This window comes from Leucopleurus acutus (genome assembly GCF_964270905.1).
Source record: "Leucopleurus acutus genome assembly, chromosome: X".
Classification (NCBI taxonomy): domain Eukaryota; kingdom Metazoa; phylum Chordata; class Mammalia; order Artiodactyla; family Delphinidae; genus Leucopleurus; species Leucopleurus acutus.
Window position 1 is genome coordinate 61722358 of NC_139148.1, and position 21847 is coordinate 61744204.

Sequence of the window (21847 nt, forward strand, 5' to 3'; positions counted from 1 at the left end):
GAAAAATACAAGAATATTTGAGTAAAGAAATATTAACCTTGTGCTCAGAATACTAGAATATATGTATAGGAGAAAGCAGGAGCAGGTGGTAAAAGCAAAATTTACAAAAAAAAGTTGGAAACAAAAACTCCCTTTTTGACTTCTCTCACCTTAAGCCTGAATGCTTCATGCTCCCAAAGAATCCAATTATGGGAACAAATTACCTTACACTCAGTTTTGCTTTAAAATACAATAAACAGGTTATATTCTCAAGTTTTATTAAGTTGCTTATACAAACTTAAAGTCATGAGCATGACTTCAGAATCTGAGCTTTTTATGTCAAGTGCTTTAACTAAGCAGTCTAAGGCTTCCTGTATTTTTCCACACTCTTTCAGTTCTTTTCCACGCAAGACAAGAGTCTCATAGTCGTCTGCAGCCTCCAGTGCCTCATCCTGGGGAGAGTCAACCAACTGTCCACCAGACAAAGGCTCAGGGTCACCAGGAAAGGTCTCCTGAGCCAGAGCACCAGGCTTAGGTGTACTTAACCAGCTAGACTTATTTTCTGAAGACAGTGTTTCTCTGGAAGGATCTTCTTCTGTATGCTCTGGGGCTTCACCACTGCTTTCCTCCGCTCCTTCCTCCAGGTAATCTTCAGCAACCTTTGCTTCACTGCTATTGTCAAGTCTTTCCTCCATATCCTCCACATGGTCTAAAACCACATTAATAAGAGACCTCCTAGAAGCCAGGGATCTTCTAGAGTTTATAGACTTATTTAAACTATCAGATATTTTAGGTGAAAAGAACCTTCCAGGTGGACTGATGTCATTTTTGGGAGTTGAGGCATCAAATTGTTTTACAGATAAAAACGGGAAGGGAGATGTGTTGAATGGGTTTGTGCCTGAAGTATCTGTAATAAAAGTATCATGTTCAACTTCATCGTCTGAATCGATACATCTAGCTTTTCTTCTGACTTTCACATTAACTACTACTTCTTCTGGCTCATCATCTTTCTCAGAAAGATCCACACTGAGACATGCTTTGCTATGCACAGACTCTGCTCTGGAATTAGCTGCAGAGCCACACAAGCTATTTTCTTTCTCCACATGCTCCAAAGACTGACTGGAAAAATTTTGTCCATTGTCTGCAGAATCTTCCAAGAACAGATTGAAGTCACATGCATACTGTGCTGAAGATGCTAAAGGTTCCTCTTCCAACTTGGCCTCATTCACTTGAGCATCCTGTAGTGCACTGTGGGCTGCTGCTAAGTCATCATCAGCTATCTTAATAACAGATACATTTGATTCTGGCCTTTGATATTCCTTTATTTCGGGATTAGCAGGCCAGGGATTGCAGTGATGTAAAATCTCATCCTCCTCTAGTTGATCTAGATTTGGCCCAAGATCAGCTCTGACTGACTTGCTAGGTAAAAAATTGAAACTTCCCTGAGGGCTTTCTTGCTGTGCCTCCCGCATAGGCCCCTCTTGCGATGCCTCTTTTTGGAGAGCCATTCCTGATACAGAGTCAGTCCAAATCTCTTCTACATCTTCACACCCCTTGGGTAAAGTAGCTACAAAATCAGCATCAAATGTACTTGCACACGGGTGCCTACCATCTTGTGGGATGGTAACGTTCATCTTTCTCCTGGCGAGATCTTGTTTTTCACTCTCTTCGGGCAGATCCTCAATGATTACACTTGCCATTTGGTGACTGATTTCTTCTTCCTGGGTGTGGTAAGTTGGTAGAAGAGGTGAAGGCCGAGGCTGTGGTTTATTTAATTCATGGCATTTCTTCTTTGTTTGAGAAAGAAATACAGGTTCTCTCAGCCATATCCCCTCATTTCCAGCTTTTTGTCTTTCCATTAAGAACTCTGTATTTTGAGACTCGAATTCAACAAGGAATTGAGCTTTCTGAACCCTTTGCTGAATATAGTGAGAGTCTTCGATCACATCAAGCTCTTCTTTAACAGATAGGTCATGTGTGTACATCAAATCATGGTCTGAGATTCCAGCTATCCTCAAAGAGTGCAGGAAGTCAATATGTTCATCTAGTTTCTTATCAGATCTCCTCTGAGCAGCATGCAAAGACTGAAGCTGCATCTGGGTTGCAGAGTTCTGAAAATCCTCAATTGTAAAGAGCTCTCTCAATTCTTGTTTACTAAAATATCGGAAAGGGTTCTTCTTATCACCAGTAGTTTGTCTTATTAATGAGTCCTTGAAAACCTGTCTTCTGTATATTTTTTCCTCTACAGTTCCACAAGTGATTAGCCTATAAACTACAACATTTTCTTTTTGTCCAATTCGGTAAACTCTATCCACAGCTTGAGCATCAGTTGCAGGATTCCAGCTAGGGTCAAAGATGACCACTCTACTTGCTGCGGTTAGTGTTAAGCCAACACCACCTACTTGAGTGGTAAGCAGAAAAACAGAGTAATCTTTATTTTTCTGGAATAAGCTAATTCTTTTTTCTCGTTCCACAAGATGAGTAACTGTTCCATCGATTCTCAATATCTTAAAGTGCCTATTCTTTAACAGGCGTTCGATGATGTTTAGAATTCGTCTTGACTGGCAAAACACCAGAGTTTGATGCCCTTCGTCTCGCAGTCTGTTAAGCAGGTCCATTAGAAATATCATTTTTCCAGATTCTTCCATCAGTGCATCATCACTTATTTGATCAATATGGTCCACATCTGAGGAATCTTCCCCTTCAATTTCATCTTGAACAGAGAATTTGACAGCTCCTAGATTCAGCAAACCACAAGCCCGTGCAGATAGCAGCCTAGGATGATCACAGAGCTTCTTTAAGACACCTAGCTCAGCCAAAGGTGAGCGTGTCTCCATTAACAACTCCTTGATATGATCTAGAGACACAAATTTCCTGTATATTTCTTCCTGTAAAGGTACAAGACGTATCCAAATAATTAAATCATTTTTTCTGGAAAGGGAAGGCATTTCACATATGACACCAACATCTGGACTCTTTTCACTAAGCTGGACCTCTGGGTTGCTTGACTTTTTCTTCTGTACCTCTTCTTTAGTCCTCCTAAGAAAATAGGGCTTTATGATTGCCATTAAGTTTTCAGATATTTTAAATCCCAAGGCTTTTTCCCCTGGGGTAGCATCCTTCTCTCTTGCTCTAGTAATAGGATTTTCGTACTCCATTTTAAAAGTTTTTAATGTTCCTAGCAGGGACCCTTGACAAGCAAAATCAAACAGGGACCACAGTTCTTGTAAATTATTCTGGATCGGGGTTCCTGTGAGGAGGATGCGATTACTGGCAGGAATTGCACGAGCACATATTGCTGACTTGGTAGATGAGGTTTTTATTTTATGTGCTTCATCAAGGATGACATAGTCCCACACAAACTCTTGGCCATTCAAGCTGGAAAGTTGCTGCCAATTATTGATTAACATTTGGTATGTGGTGATAATGACACCATTCCTTTGCTGAATCCGACTGAGGTTTCTGGTACGTTCATCCTTGCTAGGACCGTGAAAGGTTTTGACTCTCATTCCTGGGGTCCACTTGACAAATTCTTTTAGCCACGTGCTGATGAGACTGGTTGGCATGATCAGTAGCACATGGTTCACAAGTGAAGCATCAAACATACCAGAAAGGAAAGCGATGATTTGAACAGTCTTTCCTAATCCCATATCATCTGCCAGAATACCACCTCTCCTTCCATCCCTATACAGGCTATAGAGGAAAGCTACACCTTCCTTCTGGTACTCAAATAGTTGGTTGTGCAGTTCTCGATAGAGCAGCAGGCCAGAGTTGCACACATCCGTGAATTCATCATCTCCATGTTCTGCCAACTCCTCCAAGGCTTCCTGTAGTTTTTGGATTCTGCTCATCACCTTTTCATTGGGAAAAATGTCCTTTGCCAAATTGAAAAGTTTAAGTGCTTCTTCCAGATCTCCATTCTTAGTTGCTGCTTTGGCCTCTTTCACGTATCTGTAGAAAAAAAAAAGTTTAAAAAAAGATATATATATAGAGAGATTGATAGGTAGAAGATTAGAAAGAAAGGAAACGGATTGAACATTTAGTCTAAGAACACTTTAGAGTCCATTTTGGAATCCAAGCCACAGTTGAGCTTTCAATATCCTCAATTCAGGATGGGAAAGATGAGCACAGAAGATGCCAATGAAAGCTGGCACCACTTAAGAAGACACAAATATCCACCAGACACTGCCAGTAACAACTTCACGCATTAGTTGTAGGAAATGTATGTGGAAAGGTTATTGCACATACAGTAACAAACCAACCAACCTATATTGTGGGAGCATCGAAACAGGAAGATACATGGGCACTTCTCGGACCTTATTTTCCTGGACCTCTATTCACACTATTGATTACTCTCTCCTTACAATTCCCTCCTTCCACCGGATTCCTGTAGATTCCACCCGGTTTCCTCCCCCATCGCTGGCCCTTTCTTCTCTGTGTCCTTCTTAGGCTCCTATTCTTCCTCCGCAAGGGCTCAGTCCTGGGCCCTCTTCTCACTCCTTTTACTCTTTCCTCATCGTCTCCCAGAGGTTCCACTCCCACCTATGTGCTCATAACTCCTAAAGCACTTTCTCCAACCCAGGGCTTGCCCTCAAGCTCTAGTCTAGACCCATATTCCAATTACCTTCTGGACATCTCCACTTGAAAGTTTCACATGCACCTCCAATTCAATTAATCCCAAATTAAACTTATTATTTCCCCTCTTAAAACGTGCTTCTCGGGACTTCCCTGGTGGTCCAGTGGCTAAGACTTTGTGCTCCCAATGCAGGGGGTCCGGGTTCGATCCCTGGTTGGGGAACTAGATCCCACATGGATACCACAACTAAGAGTCTGCATGCTGCAACCAAGAAGGCTGCATGCCACAACTAAGATCCTGTGTGCCACAACTGGGACCTGGTGCAGCATGCATGAATGCATAAATAAATAAACATCCTTCCCCATTTGTGTGGTAATAAATGACACTACCATCCACTTAGCCATATAAGCTAGAAATAGAAAGATCATCCTTGATCTCCAAACCAGATATGAGTCATCCTTGACTTCTCCCTCTTTTTAACCACCTCACCCCTTAGCCAACAGTCCCCCAAGCCCTACTAACTTTATTTTCCAAATATAACCTGTGTCAAAACAGAAATATAGATCAATGGAACAGGATAGAAAGCTCAGAGATAAACCCACACACATATGGTCACCTTATCTTTGATAAAGGAGGCAAGAATATACAATGGAGAAAAGACAGTCTCTTCAGTAAGTGGTGCTGGGAAAACTGGACAACTACATGTAAAAGAATGAAATTAGAACACTCCCTAACACTGTACACAAAAATAAAATAGATTAAAGACTTAAATATAAGGCCAGACACTATAAAACTCTTAGAGGAAAACATAGGCAGAACACTCCATAACATAAATGACAGCAAGATCCTTTCTGACCCACCTCCTAGAGAAATGGAAATAAAAACAAAAATAAATGGGACCTGATGAAACTTAAAAGCTTTTGCACAGCAAAGGAAACTAAAAACAAGATGAAAAGACAGCCCTCAGAATGGGAGAAAATATTTGCAAATGAAGCAACTGACAAAGGATTAATCTCCAAAATATACAAGCAGCTCATGCAGCTCAATATCAAAAAAACAAGCAACCCAATCCAAAAATGGGCCAAAGACCTAAATAGACATTTCTCCAAAGAAGATATACAGATTGCCAACAAACACATGAAAGGATGCTCAACATCACTAGTCATTAGAGAAATGCAAATCAAAACTACAGTGAGGTATTACCTCACACCAGTCAGAATGGCCATCATCAAAAAATCTACAAACAATAAATGCTGGAGAGGGTGTGGAGAAAAGGGAAGCCTCTTGTACTGTTGGTGGGAATGTAAATTGATACAGCCACTATGGAGAACAGTATGGAGGTTCCTTAAAAAACTAAAAATAGAACTACCATATGACCCAGCAATCCCGCTACTGGGCATATACCCTGAGAAAACCATAATTCAAAAAGAGTCATGTACCACAATGTTCACTGCAGCTCTATTTACAATAGCCAGGACATGGAAGCAAACTAAGTGTCCATTGACAGATGAATGGATAAAGAAGATGTGGCAGGGCTTCCCTGGTGGCGCAGTAGTTGAGAGTCCACCTGCCGATGCAGGGGACACAGGTTCGTGCCACGGTCCAGGAAGATCCCACATGCCGAGGAGCGGCTAGGCCCGTGAGCCATGGCTGCTGAGCCTGCGCGTCCGGAGCCTGTGCTCTGCAACGGGAGAGGCCACAACAGTGAGAGGCCCGCGTACCGCAAAAAAAAAAAAAAAAAAAAAGATGTGGCACATATATACAATGGAATATTACTCAGCCATAAAAAGAAATGAGATTGAGTTATGTGTAGCAAGGTGGATGGACCTAGAGACTGTCATACAGAGTGAAGTTAAGTCAGAGAAAAATAAATACCATATGCTAACACATATATATGGAATCTAAAAAAGAAAAAAAAATGGTTCTGAACAACCTAGGGGCAGGACAGGAATAAAGATGCAAACATAGAGAATGGACTTGAGGACACGGGGAGGGGGAAGGGTAAGCTGGGACGAAGTGAGAGAGTGGCATGGACATATATATACTACCAAATGTAAAACAGATAGCTAGTGGGAAGCAGCTGCATCGCAAAGGGAGATCAGCTCGGTACTTTGTGTCCACCTAGAGGGGTGGGATAGGGAGGGTGGGAGGGAGATGCAAGAGGGAGTAGATATGGGGATGTATGTATATGTATAGCTGATTCACTTTGTTATACAGCAGAAACTAACACACCAGTGTAAAGCAATTATACTCCAATAAAGATGTTAAAAAACAAACAAACAAAAACAAATATAACCTGTGTCTTTCTCTCCCATCTCTACTACTACTGTGGTCCAAGTCACCATCATCTCTGGATTGGATAACTGCAACTTCCTACTCACTGGTCTCCCTACATCCACTCTTGGCCCCTCCAATACATTCTCTACATAGCAGCCAGTGATATTGTCTTAAAACATAAAAGAAATCGTCACTCTTCTGCTTAAAATTCTTCAGTGGTTTACAGTTGATAAGATTTTGAAAGGATGCCATAACAATTCACTGAGAAAAGGATAGTCTTTTCAACTAAATACCCATGTGCAAAAGAATGAAAGTAGTCCCCAACCTCACACCATACACAAAAATTAATTCAAAATGAATCAAAGACCTAAATATATGTGCTAAAACTATAAAACTCTTAGAAGAAAATATAAGTATAAATCTCCATGACCTTGGATTTGGCAATGGTTTCTTAGATATGATGCCAAACACACAAGCAACCAAAGGGAAAAATAAATTAGGCTTCATAAAAGCTAAAAACTTGGGGACTTCCCTGGTGGTCCAGTGGATAGGACTCCACGCTCCCAATGCAAGGGACCCGGGTTGATCCCTGGTCGGGGAACTAGATCCCACATGCATGCCACAACTGAAGAGCCTGCATGCCACAACTAAGACCTGGTACAGCCAAATAAATAAATAAATATTTTTTAAAAAACAGCTAAAAGCTTTTGTGCTTCAAAGGATACCATGAAGAAAGTGAAAAGACAACCCAAGGAATGAGAGAAAATACTTGCAAATCTTGTACCTGGATAAAGGATTTGTACCTAGAATATATAAAGAACTCTAAGAACTCAATAATTAAAAGACAAATAGGGACTTCTCTGGTGGTCCAGTGGCCAGGACTCAGTGCTTTCAGTGCTGTGGCCCCGAGTTCGATCCCTGGTCAGGGAACTAGGATCCCACAAGCTGCGCAGCATGGCCAAAAAAAAAAAAGAGACAAATAACCCAATTAAGGTGGTCAAAGGATCTGACTAGACATTTCTCCAAAGAAGATATACAAATAGCCAATAACCATATGAAAAGATGCTCAACATCATTAGTCATCAGGGGAAATGCAAACCAAAATCACAATGATACCACTTCATGCCCATTAGGATAGCTAGAATCAAACAGAGAGAAAATACCAAGTGTTGAGAGCAATGTGGAAAAACTGGAACTCTATAACACTATTGGTAGGAAGGTAAAATGGTGCAGCTGCTTTGGAAATTAGTCTGTCGGTTCCTCAAAAAGTTACACACAGAGTTACCATGTGATTTAGGAATTCTACTCCCAGGTACATACTCAAGAGAAATGAAAACATTTGATCACAGAAAATCTTGTACATGAATGTTCATAGCAGTATTATATTATTCACAAAGCCAAAGGGGGAAATAACACAAATGTCCATCAACTGATGAATAGATTAAAATGTGGTATATCCACACAATGGAATATTATGCAGCCATAAAAAGGAATGAAATACTGATTCACGCTACAGCATGAATCAGTCGTGGAAACATTTTGCTGCATGAAATAATAAGCCAGTCACTCACAGATGCAGAATACACTAGTGGTTACCAGTGGGGAGAGGGATGGGGGAGGGACAATATAGGGGTAGGGGATTAAAAGGTACAAACTATTAGGTATAAAATAAGCTACAATGATATATTGTACAACACAGGGAATATAGCCAATATTTTATAGTAACTATAAATGGAGTATAACCTTTGAAAATTGTGAATCACTATATCATACATCTGTAATTTACATATTGTATATCAACTATACATCCAAAAGAAAAAGCCAGTCACGAAAGGCCACACATTTTATGATTCCATTTATATGAAATGTCCAGAACACACAAATTCACAGAAAAAGTAGATTAGTAGTTGCCAGGGGCTGGGGGTGCTGGGGGATTCATGGACTTGGGGGTGGTACGTATGATGGCTACAGGGTAAGGAATTTCTTTCAGGGTGATAAAAATGTTCTAAAACTAACTGTGGTGATGGGTGCACAACTCTGTGAATATACTAAAAATTATTAAATTGTATATTATAAATCAGTAAAATGTATGGTATGAGAATGATACCTCAACAAAGCTGTTAACAACAACAAAAAAAATCTTGGGACTTCCCTGGTGGCGCAGTGGTTAAGAATCCGCCTGCCAATGCAGGGGACACGGATTCGATCCCTGGTCCGGGAAGATCCCACATGCCACAGAGCAACTAACCCCGTGCGCCACAACTACTGAGCTTGCGCTCTACAACCCACGAGCCACAACTACTGAGCCTACGCACCGCAACTGCTGAAGCCTGTGTGCTCTAGGGCCTGTGCTCCGCAACAAGAGAAGCCACCACTATGAGAAGCCCGAGCACCACAACGAAAAGTAGCCACCGCTCGCCACAACTAGAGAAAGCCCATACACAGCAAGACCCAAAGCAGCCAAAAAAAAAAAAAATCTTCAGTGGCTTCCTATGGCCTACAGAATGAAGTTTAAGCTCCTTAGCTTGGCATTCCAAGCCCTGACTGATACAGCCAGGAACTGCTGACCTCCCTGCCTTAACTTCTGCCACCTCCTGCCTCAAACATTTTATTTTAACCCCTTATGTCCGTTATACAGTGTTATGACCTCTAAAGCGTAAGCTCACCCCATCTTTTCTGGAGTACACTCCTCTCCTTTCACCAAGCTTACCTCAATGAACTCATTCTTTTTTTTAAATTAATCTATTTATTGATTTATTTATTGATTTATTTATGGCTGCATTGGGGTTTTTTTATATCTTTATTGGAGTATAATTGCTTTACAATGGTGTGCTAGTTGCTGCTTCATAACAAAGTGAATCAGTCACATACACACATATGTTCCCATATTCCTTCCCCCTCACATCTCCCTCCCTCCCACCCTCCCTATCCCACCCCTCTAGGTGGTCACAAAGCACCGAGCTGATCTCCCCGTGCTATGCAGCTGCTTCCCACTAGCTCTCTATTTTACGTTTAGTAGTGTATATATGTCCATGCCACTCTCTCACTTTGTCACAGCTTACCCTTCCCCCGCCCATATCCTCAATTCCATTCTCTAGTAGGTCTGTGTTTTTATTCCTGTCTTAGCCTGGGTTCTTCATGACATTTTTTTTTCTTAGATTCCATATATATGTGTTAGCATATGGTATTTGTCTTTCTCTTTCTGACTTACTTCACTCTGTATGACAGACTCTAGGTCCATCCACCTCACTACAAATAACTCAATTTCGTTTCTTTTTATGGCTAATATTCCATTATATACATGTGCCACATCTTCTTTATCCATTCATCCGATGATGGACACGTAGGTTGTATCCATCTCCTGGCTATTGTATCTTTGATATCTTTGATAAAGGAGGCAAGAATATACAGTGGAGAAAAGGTAGCCTCTTCAATAAGTCGTGCTGGGAAAACTGGACAGCTACACGTAAACTAATGAAATTAGAACACTCCCTAACACCATACACAAAAATAAACTCAAAATGGATTAGAGACCTAAATGTAAGACCAGACACTATAAAACTCTTAGAGGAAAACACAGGAAGAACACTCTTTGACATAAATCACAGCAAAATCTTTTTTGATCCACCTCCTAGAGTAATGGAAATAAAAACAAAAATAAACAAATGGGACCTAATGAAACTTAAAGGCTTTTGCAAAGCAAAGGAAACTACATACAAAAAGATGAAAAGACAACGCTCAGAATGGGAGAAAATAGTTGCAAATGAATCAATGGACAAAGGATTAATCTCCAAAATATATAAACAGCTCACGCAGCTCAATATTAAAAAAACAAACAACCCAATCAAAAACTGGGCAGAAGACCTAAATAGACATTTCTCCAAAGAAGACATACAGACGGCCAAGATGCACATGAAAAGCTGCTCAACATCACTAATTATTAGAGAAATGCAAATCAAAACTACAATGAGGTATCACCTCACACCAGTTGGAATGGGCATCATCAGAAAATCTACAAACAACAAATGCTGGAGAGGGTGTGGAGAAAAGGGAACCCTCTTGCACTGTTGGTGGGAATGTAAATTGATACAGCCACTATGGAGAACAGTATGGAGGTTCCTTAAAAAACTAAAAATAGAATTACCATATGACCCAGCAATCCCACTACTGGGCATATACCCAGAGAAAACTATAATTCAAAAAGACACATGCACCCCAATGCTCACTGCAGCACTATTTACAATAGCCAGCTTATGGAAGCAACTTAAATGCCCACTGACAGATGAATGGATAAAGAAGATGTGGTACATATATACAGTGGAATATTACTCAGCCATAAAAAAGAACGAAACTGGGTCATTTGTAGAGACGTGGATGGATCTAGAGACTGTCATACAGAGTGAAGTAAGCCAGAAAGAGAAAAACAAATATTGTATATTAACGCATATATGTGGAACCTAGAAAAACGGTACAGATGAACCGGTTTGCAGGGCAGAAAGAGAGACAGATGTAGAGAACAAACGTATGGACACCAAAGTGGGGGGAAGTGGCGGGGACAGGGTGTGGTGGTGGTGGGATGAATTGGGAGATTAGGATTGACATATATACACTAATATGTATAAAATAGATAACTAATAAGAACCTGCTGTATAAAAAGTAAAATAAAATTCAAAAAAAAATTTATAAGATGAGCCTGGAGCATCTTGTACTGTCAGAAAGTAAGGAAGTGCTCAAAACAAACAAAAAAAACAAACAACACACCACAATGATGGGAGTATGTCAAAGAGACACAGGAGCCAAATGAAAGAGCTCCCAATGGTCATAGCTCGAAGAATTTGAGCAACAAAATAAAGTAGTACTGGATTATAACCCAAAGTATAAAATAAATATCCATGAGTCCATACTAATATAAATGAGTGAATAAATACATATAGGAGATAAGACAAATCTCCCATACAGAAGAATTTCAAATAATTTATGTAGATACTCCACCCTCAAGAAGATGGAGCATAATTCCTGCTCCTTAGCTGTGGAGTGCATGTAGTAACATCCTTACAAAGAGTACAGTATGGAAAGGTGCAGTGGGGGAAAGAGTAACTTTAAAGTGAAGAAACTGGGAATTCCCTGGTGGTCCAGTGGTTAGGATTCCAGCTTCCACTGCAGGGGGCATGGTTCGATCCCACAAGCCATGCAGTGCAGCCAAAAAAAAAAAAAACCCACCAAAAACCAAAAAAAAAAAAAATAAACTGAAGAAACCTGGCAAACAGTACCCCAGCCAGGTGATTACAGTCAACATCAACAGTGATAAGTCATGTGGGTAGTACGTACCCTTGGTATGATTTAATGAGAAGGGTACTTTACCTCTGTAGTCTTCCCCCCAACCCTGCCCCAAACCAAAAACCCCAGTCTAATCATGAGAAAATACATTGACAAATCCCAGCTGGGGGAACAGTCTACAAACTGCCTGATCAGTACTCTTTAAAACGGTCAAGGTCATCAAAAACACGGCAAGTCTAAGAAACTGTCACAGGCAAGAAGAACCTAAAGAGACAGATGACTAAATGTAATGTGGTGTCTTAGATAGGATGCTGGAACAGAAAAAGGACATTAGGTAAAAACTAAGGAAATCCAAATAAAGTATGGATTTAGTTAATAATAATGTATCAGTATTGGTTTATTAACTGTAATTAATGTACCAAACGAATGTAAGATGTTAACAATAGGGGAAACTAGGTGTGGGGTATATGGGAACTCTCTGTACTATTTTTGTGATATTCCTGTAAATCTAAAACTACTCTAAAATTAAAAGTTTGTTTAAAAAAATTATCCATTTGTGTATCTGCCTGCTTGTGTACCTGCCTGTGAACTCCTTGATAACAGGGGTAGGGATCAGGTCTTAGAGCAGACACTCATTAAAGTCAGGTGACTGAGGGCTTCCCTGGTGGTGCAGTGGTTGAGAGTCCGCCTGCCAATGCAGGGGACATGGGTTCGTGCCCCGGTCCGGGAAGATCCCACATGCCACGGAGCGGCTAGGCCCGTGAGCCATGGCCGCAGAGCCTGCACGTCTGGAGCCTGTGCTCCGCAACAGTAGACACCACAATAGTGAGAGGCCCACGTACAGCAAAAAAAAAAAAAAAAAAAAAAAGTCAGGTGAATGAAAAGATGAAGAAACGAAGAAAAGAGCCCACTGGCTACAAAACTCTGCCATTCCTACCCTGGCAGGTTAGCTGCCCACCTCCCCTACTCTGGTGGGCTTTAGAATTAAGCTACATTCCCCGTTACTCGATCTCGAACGTGATGCCATAGTGGTGACCACTAGGCTCCTCTACCTGAGAGCCAGACCCTGAACCCATTCAGTGTTCTCCCTTTCGTCCTGGCCCTTCCCACCCCCAGGGTGTCTTCACCTGGATAACTGGTCTTCTGCCTTGGTCTATGTCATTTTTTATTACTGTTAGATTGTCTCCAAGTTCCCAAACCGGTCATCTACCCAGTATCCTGAACCCCTATGAGGCCTGGGCTTCTAACTCCAGCCAGGCCTCCTCCGCAGAGAGAAAAGTGCTGCCCCTGAACCTTAGTTTTTGGCCAGAGTCCCCATAATCATGCACCAACCTCTAAAATGGCAACTGCCTGCCTAGACTTCTTACCACCAGCCCAAGACTCATACTACTGAGTTCTTTCTACCCATCCTCTGGAACTCCCACATTTGTCAACCTTCTGCCTGAACCACAACTGGAATTTTCAGTATTCGTTGGACACCACCACTTTCTGGCTGGGTCAAACCCCCCTGCTGTCAGCCAAACTACCTTCCCAGTCCCTGGAACACTCTAGTTAGCAGATCTAATACTGCATCTCAGCTCTTCCCCTCCACCCTGTCTTCTCCAACAACAAAGTTGGACCTAGGATGGTATTCTTTCCCTATAATGGAATCGGAGGAAAAAAATGAAATCTGCTTTTTATAGCACTGCTCTGGATATCTCGTTATTTACAAGACTACAATGCTTTCTGTAATACAGCTTGATTTAGCCACTTACCCTTCAATCCTGGGCTTGGAAGGAAAACATGTCATTTTTACTACCACTGCAATCATGTGTCCATCTATAATGCATAGGATCCCTAATGATCTGGAGAACTCAGCTAATACTTCATGGGCTCAAATACTTTTTCCAAAATTTAATAGTTTTAAAAAGATGCTTACATGTTAAAGAACTATTCAGATGCAAAACTGTCAACCCAAAAGAGAGTTTTAATTCCATAGCAAGGGACAACAAAACAAAAACCTTTACATTTTAATGATTGTACCCTAAATTACATGCCTAGAATATGGTTCCCTTTAAGGAACGCTTTAAAGGACATATGGACAGACTGTATACAAACAACTCCTGGAGGAAAAAGACACAACCATTAAACATAGGCTACAAGTCCTGTACCTGCAAAGCTACCCTTGCATTGGCAGAACTGCCCAGCGGCTAATTCCCTGGGTCCTAACCCATCCTAAAGATCTTTGCCTTAAGAAATCCTGCCCAAGTGGCCATTTAAAACCATCTCTGCCCAAAAGTACTTTCTGTTTCCCCGGATGCAAAAATCTTCAACCACAGCCAACTAACATCTCAACAATCCCATCCCATCTTCCACCTTTCCATTCCTTGCCTGATACCTTGCGAAGCATTTCCTCTCCACAGAGGGAATGCCAGGCTTAGATGCTGCAAAGTTTTCCTACCAGGAGAAACCAATTAGCCATGCTATACCTATATGCCAGAAAGCTAAGCCCTGCTAAACAAAGCAGTGTTTGCAAATCAGCAGCTGAAAAGACACAAGCTTAAACTGCAGAGCCAGGCACTAGGTTTTCCCTAATCTGGAGGGCCCTTTGGAACATTCCCTATGATGTTCTTCTGGAATGTGACAAGACAGGGAACTAAATGCAAAGACCCCAACCCAATAAAACTTTATCAGCTTCACTTGCAAAGCAACCAGAAGTTGCTCTTTTCTAACCTGACCACCAGCCACAGGGCCTCTGGTAGTGGTATAGGAGCCTGGTCTTGCTAATCTCAGTCCATGTGAGTAGAGTTATCGCTGTCCTTCCCACAAGAACTCAGTTCCCATAACCTATAATGGAAAAGAATCTAATTCAGATATATATATCTGAATCATCTTGCTGTACACCTGAAACTAACACAACATTGTAAATCAACTATATTTCAATAATTTTGTGTGTGTGTGTGGTACGCGGGCCTCTCACTGTTGTGACCTCTCCCATTGCAGAGCACAGTCTCCAGACGCACAGGCTCAGAGGCCATGGCTCACGAGCCCAGCTGCTCCGCGGCATGTAGGATATTACCGGACCGGGGCACGAACCAGTGTCCCCTGCATCGGCAGGCGGACTCTCAACCACTGCGCCACCAGGGAAGCCCAATAAAAATTTTTTAAAAAGAACTCAGTTCCCCTATCCTGATCCAGCCCCCTCATAAGGAGCTCACTGACACATCTCTATGTATCCAGTCCCCTTCTCAAGACGCATGTGGATACATCATACACAATTGGTTAAGTCTTTTGATTCTCAATCAAAATCAATAAAACATGTGTGGCTGACATAAAAACTGCAGATGGGGACTTCCCTGGTAGCGCAGTGGTTAAGACGCCACACTTCCAATGCAGGGGGCTCGGGTTCGTTCCCTGGTCAGGGAACTACATCCCACATGCATGCCGCAACTAAGAGTTTGCATGCCACAACTAAGGAGCCTGCGTGCCGTGACTAAGGAGCCAGTGAGTCACAGCTAAGGAGCCTGCGAGCCAAAACTAATGAGCCCACCTACCTCAACTAAGGAGCCCACATGCTGCAACCAAGGAGCCGGCTAGCTGCAACTAAGGAGCCCACGAGCCACAACTAAGGAGCCCACCTGCCACAACTAAGACCTGGCACAAACAAACAAATAAATAAATAAATATTTTAAAAAAAAACACTGCAGATGACCTGAATGCCAGTATTGGTAACTGGTCCATCAAAACCTGGATCACTAGGACTTCCCTGGTGGTAGAGTGGTTAAGAATCTGCCTGCCGGGCTTCCCTGGTGGCGCAGTGGTTGAGAGTCCGCCTGCCGATGCAGGGGACGCGGGTTCATGCCCCGGTCCGGGAAGATCCCACATGCCGCGGAGCGGCTGGGCCCGTGAGCCATGGCTGCTGAGCCTGCGCGTCCGGAGCCTGTGCTCCGCAACGGGAGAGGCCACAACAGTGAGAGGCCCACATACCGCAAAAAAAAAAAAAAAAAAAAAAAGAATCTGCCTGCCAATGCAGGGGACACGGGTTCGAGCCCTGGTCCAGGAAGCTCCCACATGCCACAGAGTAACTAAGCCTGTGCACTACAACTACTGAGCCTGCGCTCTAGAGCCTGCATGCTGCAACTACTGAGCCTGCGTGCTGCAACTACTGAAGCCCACACGCCTAGGCCCATGTTCCACAAGAGAAGCCACCGCAATGAGAAGCCCGTGCACCGCAACGAAGAGTAGCCCCCGCTCACCACAACTAGAGAAAGCCCGCGTGCAGCAATGAAGACCCAACGCAACCAAAACACACACACACACACACACACACACACACACACACACACACACACACACACCCCTGCATCACAGAACTAGACTGGGAAGATGGCCACCTTTTGGCCTTACTTCCAGGGGTGATCATTTTAACCAAAGTGGAAAATAATTTATAATAATAACTTATAAATACAAACGTATTATTAAATAGCAACCTCTGGGATAAATTAGAAGAGAATATGGTCCACATTTCAGTCAAATAGCAAGTATTACTATTTAATAGTTAGCTTTCCCCTGCTTAGCCCCATTTGTGAGATGGACATCTAAGAATAAAAAACAAATGAACAGAGCTTCCCTGGTGGCGCAGTGGTTGAGAGTCCACCTGCCGATGCAGGGGACACGGGTTCGTGCCCCAGTCTGGGAAGATCCCACATGCCGCGGAGCGGCTGGGCCCGTAAGCCATGGCCGCTGAGCCTGCGCGTCCGGAGCCTGTGCTCCACCGGGGGGGGCGGGCAGGGCCACAACGGTGAGAGGCCCGCGTACCACAAACAAACAAACAAAACCCCCCTACACTGCTTTATTCTTTAAAAAAATTTTTTTTTAACTTATTTATTTTTGGCTGTATTGGGTCTTCGTTGCCGTCAACTCTTCATTGCAGTGCATGGGCTTCTCACTGCAGTGGCTTCTCTTCTTGCAGCATATGGGCTCTAGGACCACGGGCTTCAGTAGTTGTGTCACGTGGGCCCAGTAGTTGTGGCTCATGGGCTCTAGAGCACAGGCTCAGTAGTTGTGGCACACGGGCTTAGTTGCTCCACAGCACGTGGGATCTTCCCAGACCAAGGATCGAACCCATGTCCCCTGCATTGGCAGGCAGATTCTTAACCACTGCGCCACCAGGGAAGCCCTCTTTTTTAAAAAAATTTTTTTTGATGTGGACCATTTTTAAAGTCTTTATTGCATTTGTTAAAATATTGCTTCTGCTTCATGTTTTGGTTTTTTTGGCCCCAAGGCATGTGGGATCTTAGCTCCCCAACCAGGGACTGAACCCACACCCCGTACCTTGGAAGGCGAAGTCTTAACCACTGGACTGCCAGGGAAGTCCCCTTGCTTTACTCTTAATAGCCAAAAAATGGAAACAGCCCAACTGTCCATCAGCTTGAATTATCGATCTGTGGTATATTCAAATAATAGAATACTACTCGATAACAGAAAAGAATGAACTACCATATGTATGAAAGCATGCATAAGTTCATACATGTATGAATCTCAAAAACATTATTCTGAGCCAAAGAAGCCAGGTATAAAAGTAGAAGCAGTGTGATTTTTTTTACTTACGTGAAGTTCTGTAATAGGCAAAACTAATCTGTGGTAGAAAACATCAGAGCAGTGGTTGCCTCTGGAGGTAGAAGGTGGGAGTGGGGACTGCCTGGGAAGGGGCATAAGGGAACTTTCTGGGGTGATGATAATGTTCTATACCTTGACAGGGGTTTGGGTTACACAGGTGTATGCATTTGTCAAAACTCAATAAATGTACACTTAAGGTGTGTCCATTTCTTGGTATGTAAACTTTACTTCAAAAGAAAAAAAACCTAAAATATTGAAATCTAGTTAATGGTAAGTATGCTGAAGCAGGAGGAAATATCCTGATGTCTGCAACTTACTTTGAAATGCATCCAAAAAATGAGATGGATTGGTACAGTAGATATGTGATAAAAACAAATATAGTGAAATGTTAATAATAGAATCTGGGTGGTGGGTCAAAAAAAAACGGGGCCTGCTTTGCCCATAGACTGCTGCCTCTCAGTTCAAAGGCACACATAACTGGGAGTCATAACTCAACACACTGCAATTTGGCTTCTTACCCAAGCACCCTAATGCAACTGTTTTCACCAAAGGCACCAATGACCTCCATATTGCCAAACTCAATGGCCACTTCTTGGTCTTTCTTGACCTTTCTGCTGCAGTTAAAAGCACTGAGGGACTTCCCTGGTGGTCCAGTGGCTAAGATTCCGAGCTCCGAATACAGGGGGCCCGGGTTCAATCCCTGGTCAGGGAACTAGATCCCACATGCCGCAACTAAAGATCCGCACGCCGCAACGAAGATCCCGCGTGCTGCAACTAAGACCTGGCACAGCCAAATAATAAATAAATAAATGTTTTTTAAAATTAAAAAATAAATAAAACCACTGACCACCATGGGACTTCCCTGGTGGTCCAGTGGTTTAGACTCCACGCTTCCACTGCAGGGGGTGCGGGTTTGATCCCTGGTCAGGGAAGTAACATCCTGCATGCCAGTAATGCGTGGCCAAAAAAACCCACTAACCATCATCCCCCTCGTTAACTTTTCCCTCCTCCTTGGGTACAGTGGCACACAACACTCTCTCCTGGATTTCTTCCTACCTCTCTAACCATTCCTTCTCAGTCTGCATCTTGGATTCCTCCCCCTCTGCCTGTCCCCATATAAACATTGATATTTCCAAGGATCTTTTTGTTGTCATTGCCCTTCTGCCCTTCTGACTCTATGTACTTTCCCCCAGAAGATTTTATTCACAGCAGTGGCTTCCTACTGGGTTGAATAGTATCCCCCCAAATTTCATGTTGACCTGGAACATGTGAATGTGACCTTATTTGGGAAAATAGAGTATTTTGCAGATGTAATCAAGTTAAGATGAAGTCATACTGGATAAGGGTGGGCCCTAATCCAACATGGTGTCCTTATAAGAGGTATATTTGCACACAGAGAGACAGACAGAGTGGAGAATGCCATGAGAAGACAGAGGCAGAGACTGGAGTAATGCATCTACATGCCAAGGAACTCCAAGGATCGCCAGCACCACCAGAAGCTAAGAGAGGCATGGAACAGATTCTCTCTCACAGCCTCCAAAAAGAAACTAACCCTGCTGACACCTTGATTTCAGACTTCTGGACTCAGGAACTATGAGAGAATAAATTTCTGGGGAATTTTTTTATTGTGGTAAAATCTACGTAAGATAAAATTTGCCATTTTAACCATTTTAATTGTACTTCAATGGCATTAATTACATTCATAATGTAAAACCATCACCACTATCTATTTCTAAAACTTTTACATCACCCCAAACATAAACTCTGTACCGATTAAGCAATAACTCTCCATCCCTCCCTGCCCCCAGCCCCTGGTAACCTCTATACTTTCTGTCTCTATGTTGCCTATTCTAGGTATCTTATACAAGTGGAATCATACAATATTTGTCCTTTTGTGGCTGGCTTATTTCACCTAGCATAATGTTTTCAGGGTTCATCCATATTGTAGCATGTATCACAATTTTACTCCTTTTTAAGTCTGAATACTCCACTGCATGGACAAACATTTTGTTTATCCATTCATCTGTTGGTGGACACTTGGGCTGTTTCCACCTTTTGGCTCTTATAAATACTGCTGCAACGAACACTGGTGTACAAGTATCTGTTTGGGTCCCTGTTTTCAATTCTATTGGGTATATACCTAAGAGTGGAATTGCTGGCTCATATGGAAATTCTGTGTTTAACTTTTTGAGGAACTGCCATTTGTTTAAGGAGATGGATGTGGGTAGGTGGGAAGTAAAGCAATCTGAAGGAGATATAATAATTTGGCTAAGAAAAGGAACAGAACAACTGACCCAGGCCCAGATATCCCCATTTTATAATATGAGGAAACTGAGACTCAGCATGGCATGGTCAAATGAATTGTCTGAAGTTAACCAGCTAGCAAAGCAAGTGGCAGAGCTAGAATTTTAACTGAAGCCTGAAAAATCCAAAGCTACTGCTCTATCCACCATTCCACCTTGCCTGCATATTATATTTTTCACTGGCCTACCATCAAGGTCCAAAGATCTGCTTTCACTCCCCCAACCTCCACTGTGTTCCAGCAATACTAAACTCCTACACTGCTCTGAAGGGGCCAGCCATGCTTCCTCTTGCTTCTGAACCTTTACACATAAAACTATCTAGTATGCCACGTACATCAGCTTCTTCCCCACTGCTTAGTTAATTCCCGCTCATCCTTTAATAATATACTTTTTAAAGTAAATTTATTTATTTTATTTATTTATTTTTGGCTGTGTTGGGTCTTCGTTGCTATGCGCAGGCTTTCTCTAGTTGCGGTGAGCGGGGGCTACTCTTCTTTGCGGTGCACGGGCTTCTCATTGTGGTGGCTTCTCTTGTTGCGGAGCACGGGCTCTAGGCGCGCGGGCTTCAGTAGTGTGGCACATGGGCTCAGTAGTTGTGGCACGCGGGCTCTAGAGTGCAGGCTCAGTAGTTGTGGCACACAGCCTTAGTTGATCCGTGGCATGTGGGATCTTCCTGGACCAGGGCTCGAACCCGTGTCCCCTGTATTGGCAGGTGGATTCTTAACCACTGTGCCACCAAGGAAGTGACAACTCCCCCCTCCCCTCCCTCCCTCTCCCTCTCTCCCTCTCTCTCTCTCTCTCTCTATCCCCCCCCCACACACACACACACAAAGCCTGGATTAGGGACACATCCTCTGTATTTATATCTATCATATGAAATTTTCTGTTTGCTTTCTTCCACACTAGACTATAAGGACATGTGTCTTCTTCATCATTGCATCCTTAGCAACCAGCAGTGTGGGCTGGTCCACAGGAGGCATTTGGTAAATGTTCCCTGAAGGCATGGAATGGTGAGATCGGGATAGATACTCGGAAAGTTAAGAGAAAGCAAGCATCTTTCATATACAATGGGCAGTCTTTTGTCCTTCCAGGAGTTTGCAACTCTCTGAAACCTTCTTCCACTAACCATACATTAGCAGATCTTAATGGAGGAACTTGAGCTTAGCCATAAGGCCCAGCAGAAGCTTAGATCCTGAGACATAATTGGTCCTGAATTAGCTCTAATCACAGGTAGCATGAAGGCACCAATCCCCAGTAATGCCCCAGTAAGCTCTCGCTCAGAATATTCTCCTGTGATAATCACCCAATGTTTATAGGTCCTCCACTGGTGAAACTGTAACCACTGTGGTTGGAGGACATTTGACCAACCAAAATAAGCTAAGAAACATTCAGTTGTTCATCAAATATGTATTAAGCATTTACCACATGTCAAGCATTGTGCTAAATGCTGGAGATATACCTAAGAGCAAAACAGGTCTCTGCCTTTGTGCAGCTCATAGTACAGGAGACTGACATTTACCAAAGAATCACATAAATAACTAGCTACAAACTGTAGCTATGAAGGAAAAGTATAGAGGGCTATTAGAGCATTCAAGAGGGGAACTCAGGGATGAAGAGCAGGGGGCCTCAAATCTTACAGAATTCTATTTTAACTCTTCAGGTTTGGTCCTTGCCAAATACACCCAAAGTATAGAGGTCATAAAGCAAAGACTTACAGGGATAAGGCAAGTAAAAGAAACAAGTGAAGCTGCTGTATGAAAAGCAACACTGGGGCAGTGCCCCATGTAAAGGGGGCACGCTGCTATTCATCTCCAGATCGTAATTGAAGCACAGAAGT

The 21847-nt window shown here is 42.7% G+C and overlaps 1 protein-coding gene across 1 annotated transcript in view; it reads right to left on the reverse strand.

Moving 5' to 3' along the window:
* Window positions 1–248: 248 nt before the first annotated feature.
* ERCC6L (ERCC excision repair 6 like, spindle assembly checkpoint helicase) overlaps window positions 249–21847 on the reverse strand; it is a gene marked incomplete at its 3' end in the record, with an annotated part of 50207 nt that continues 28608 nt past the window's right edge. The window contains exon 2 of the mRNA XM_082864920.1: window positions 249–3930. Coding sequence (XP_082721046.1) covers window positions 249–3930 — 3682 coding nt within the window. The remainder of the gene's footprint in view (window positions 3931–21847) is intronic.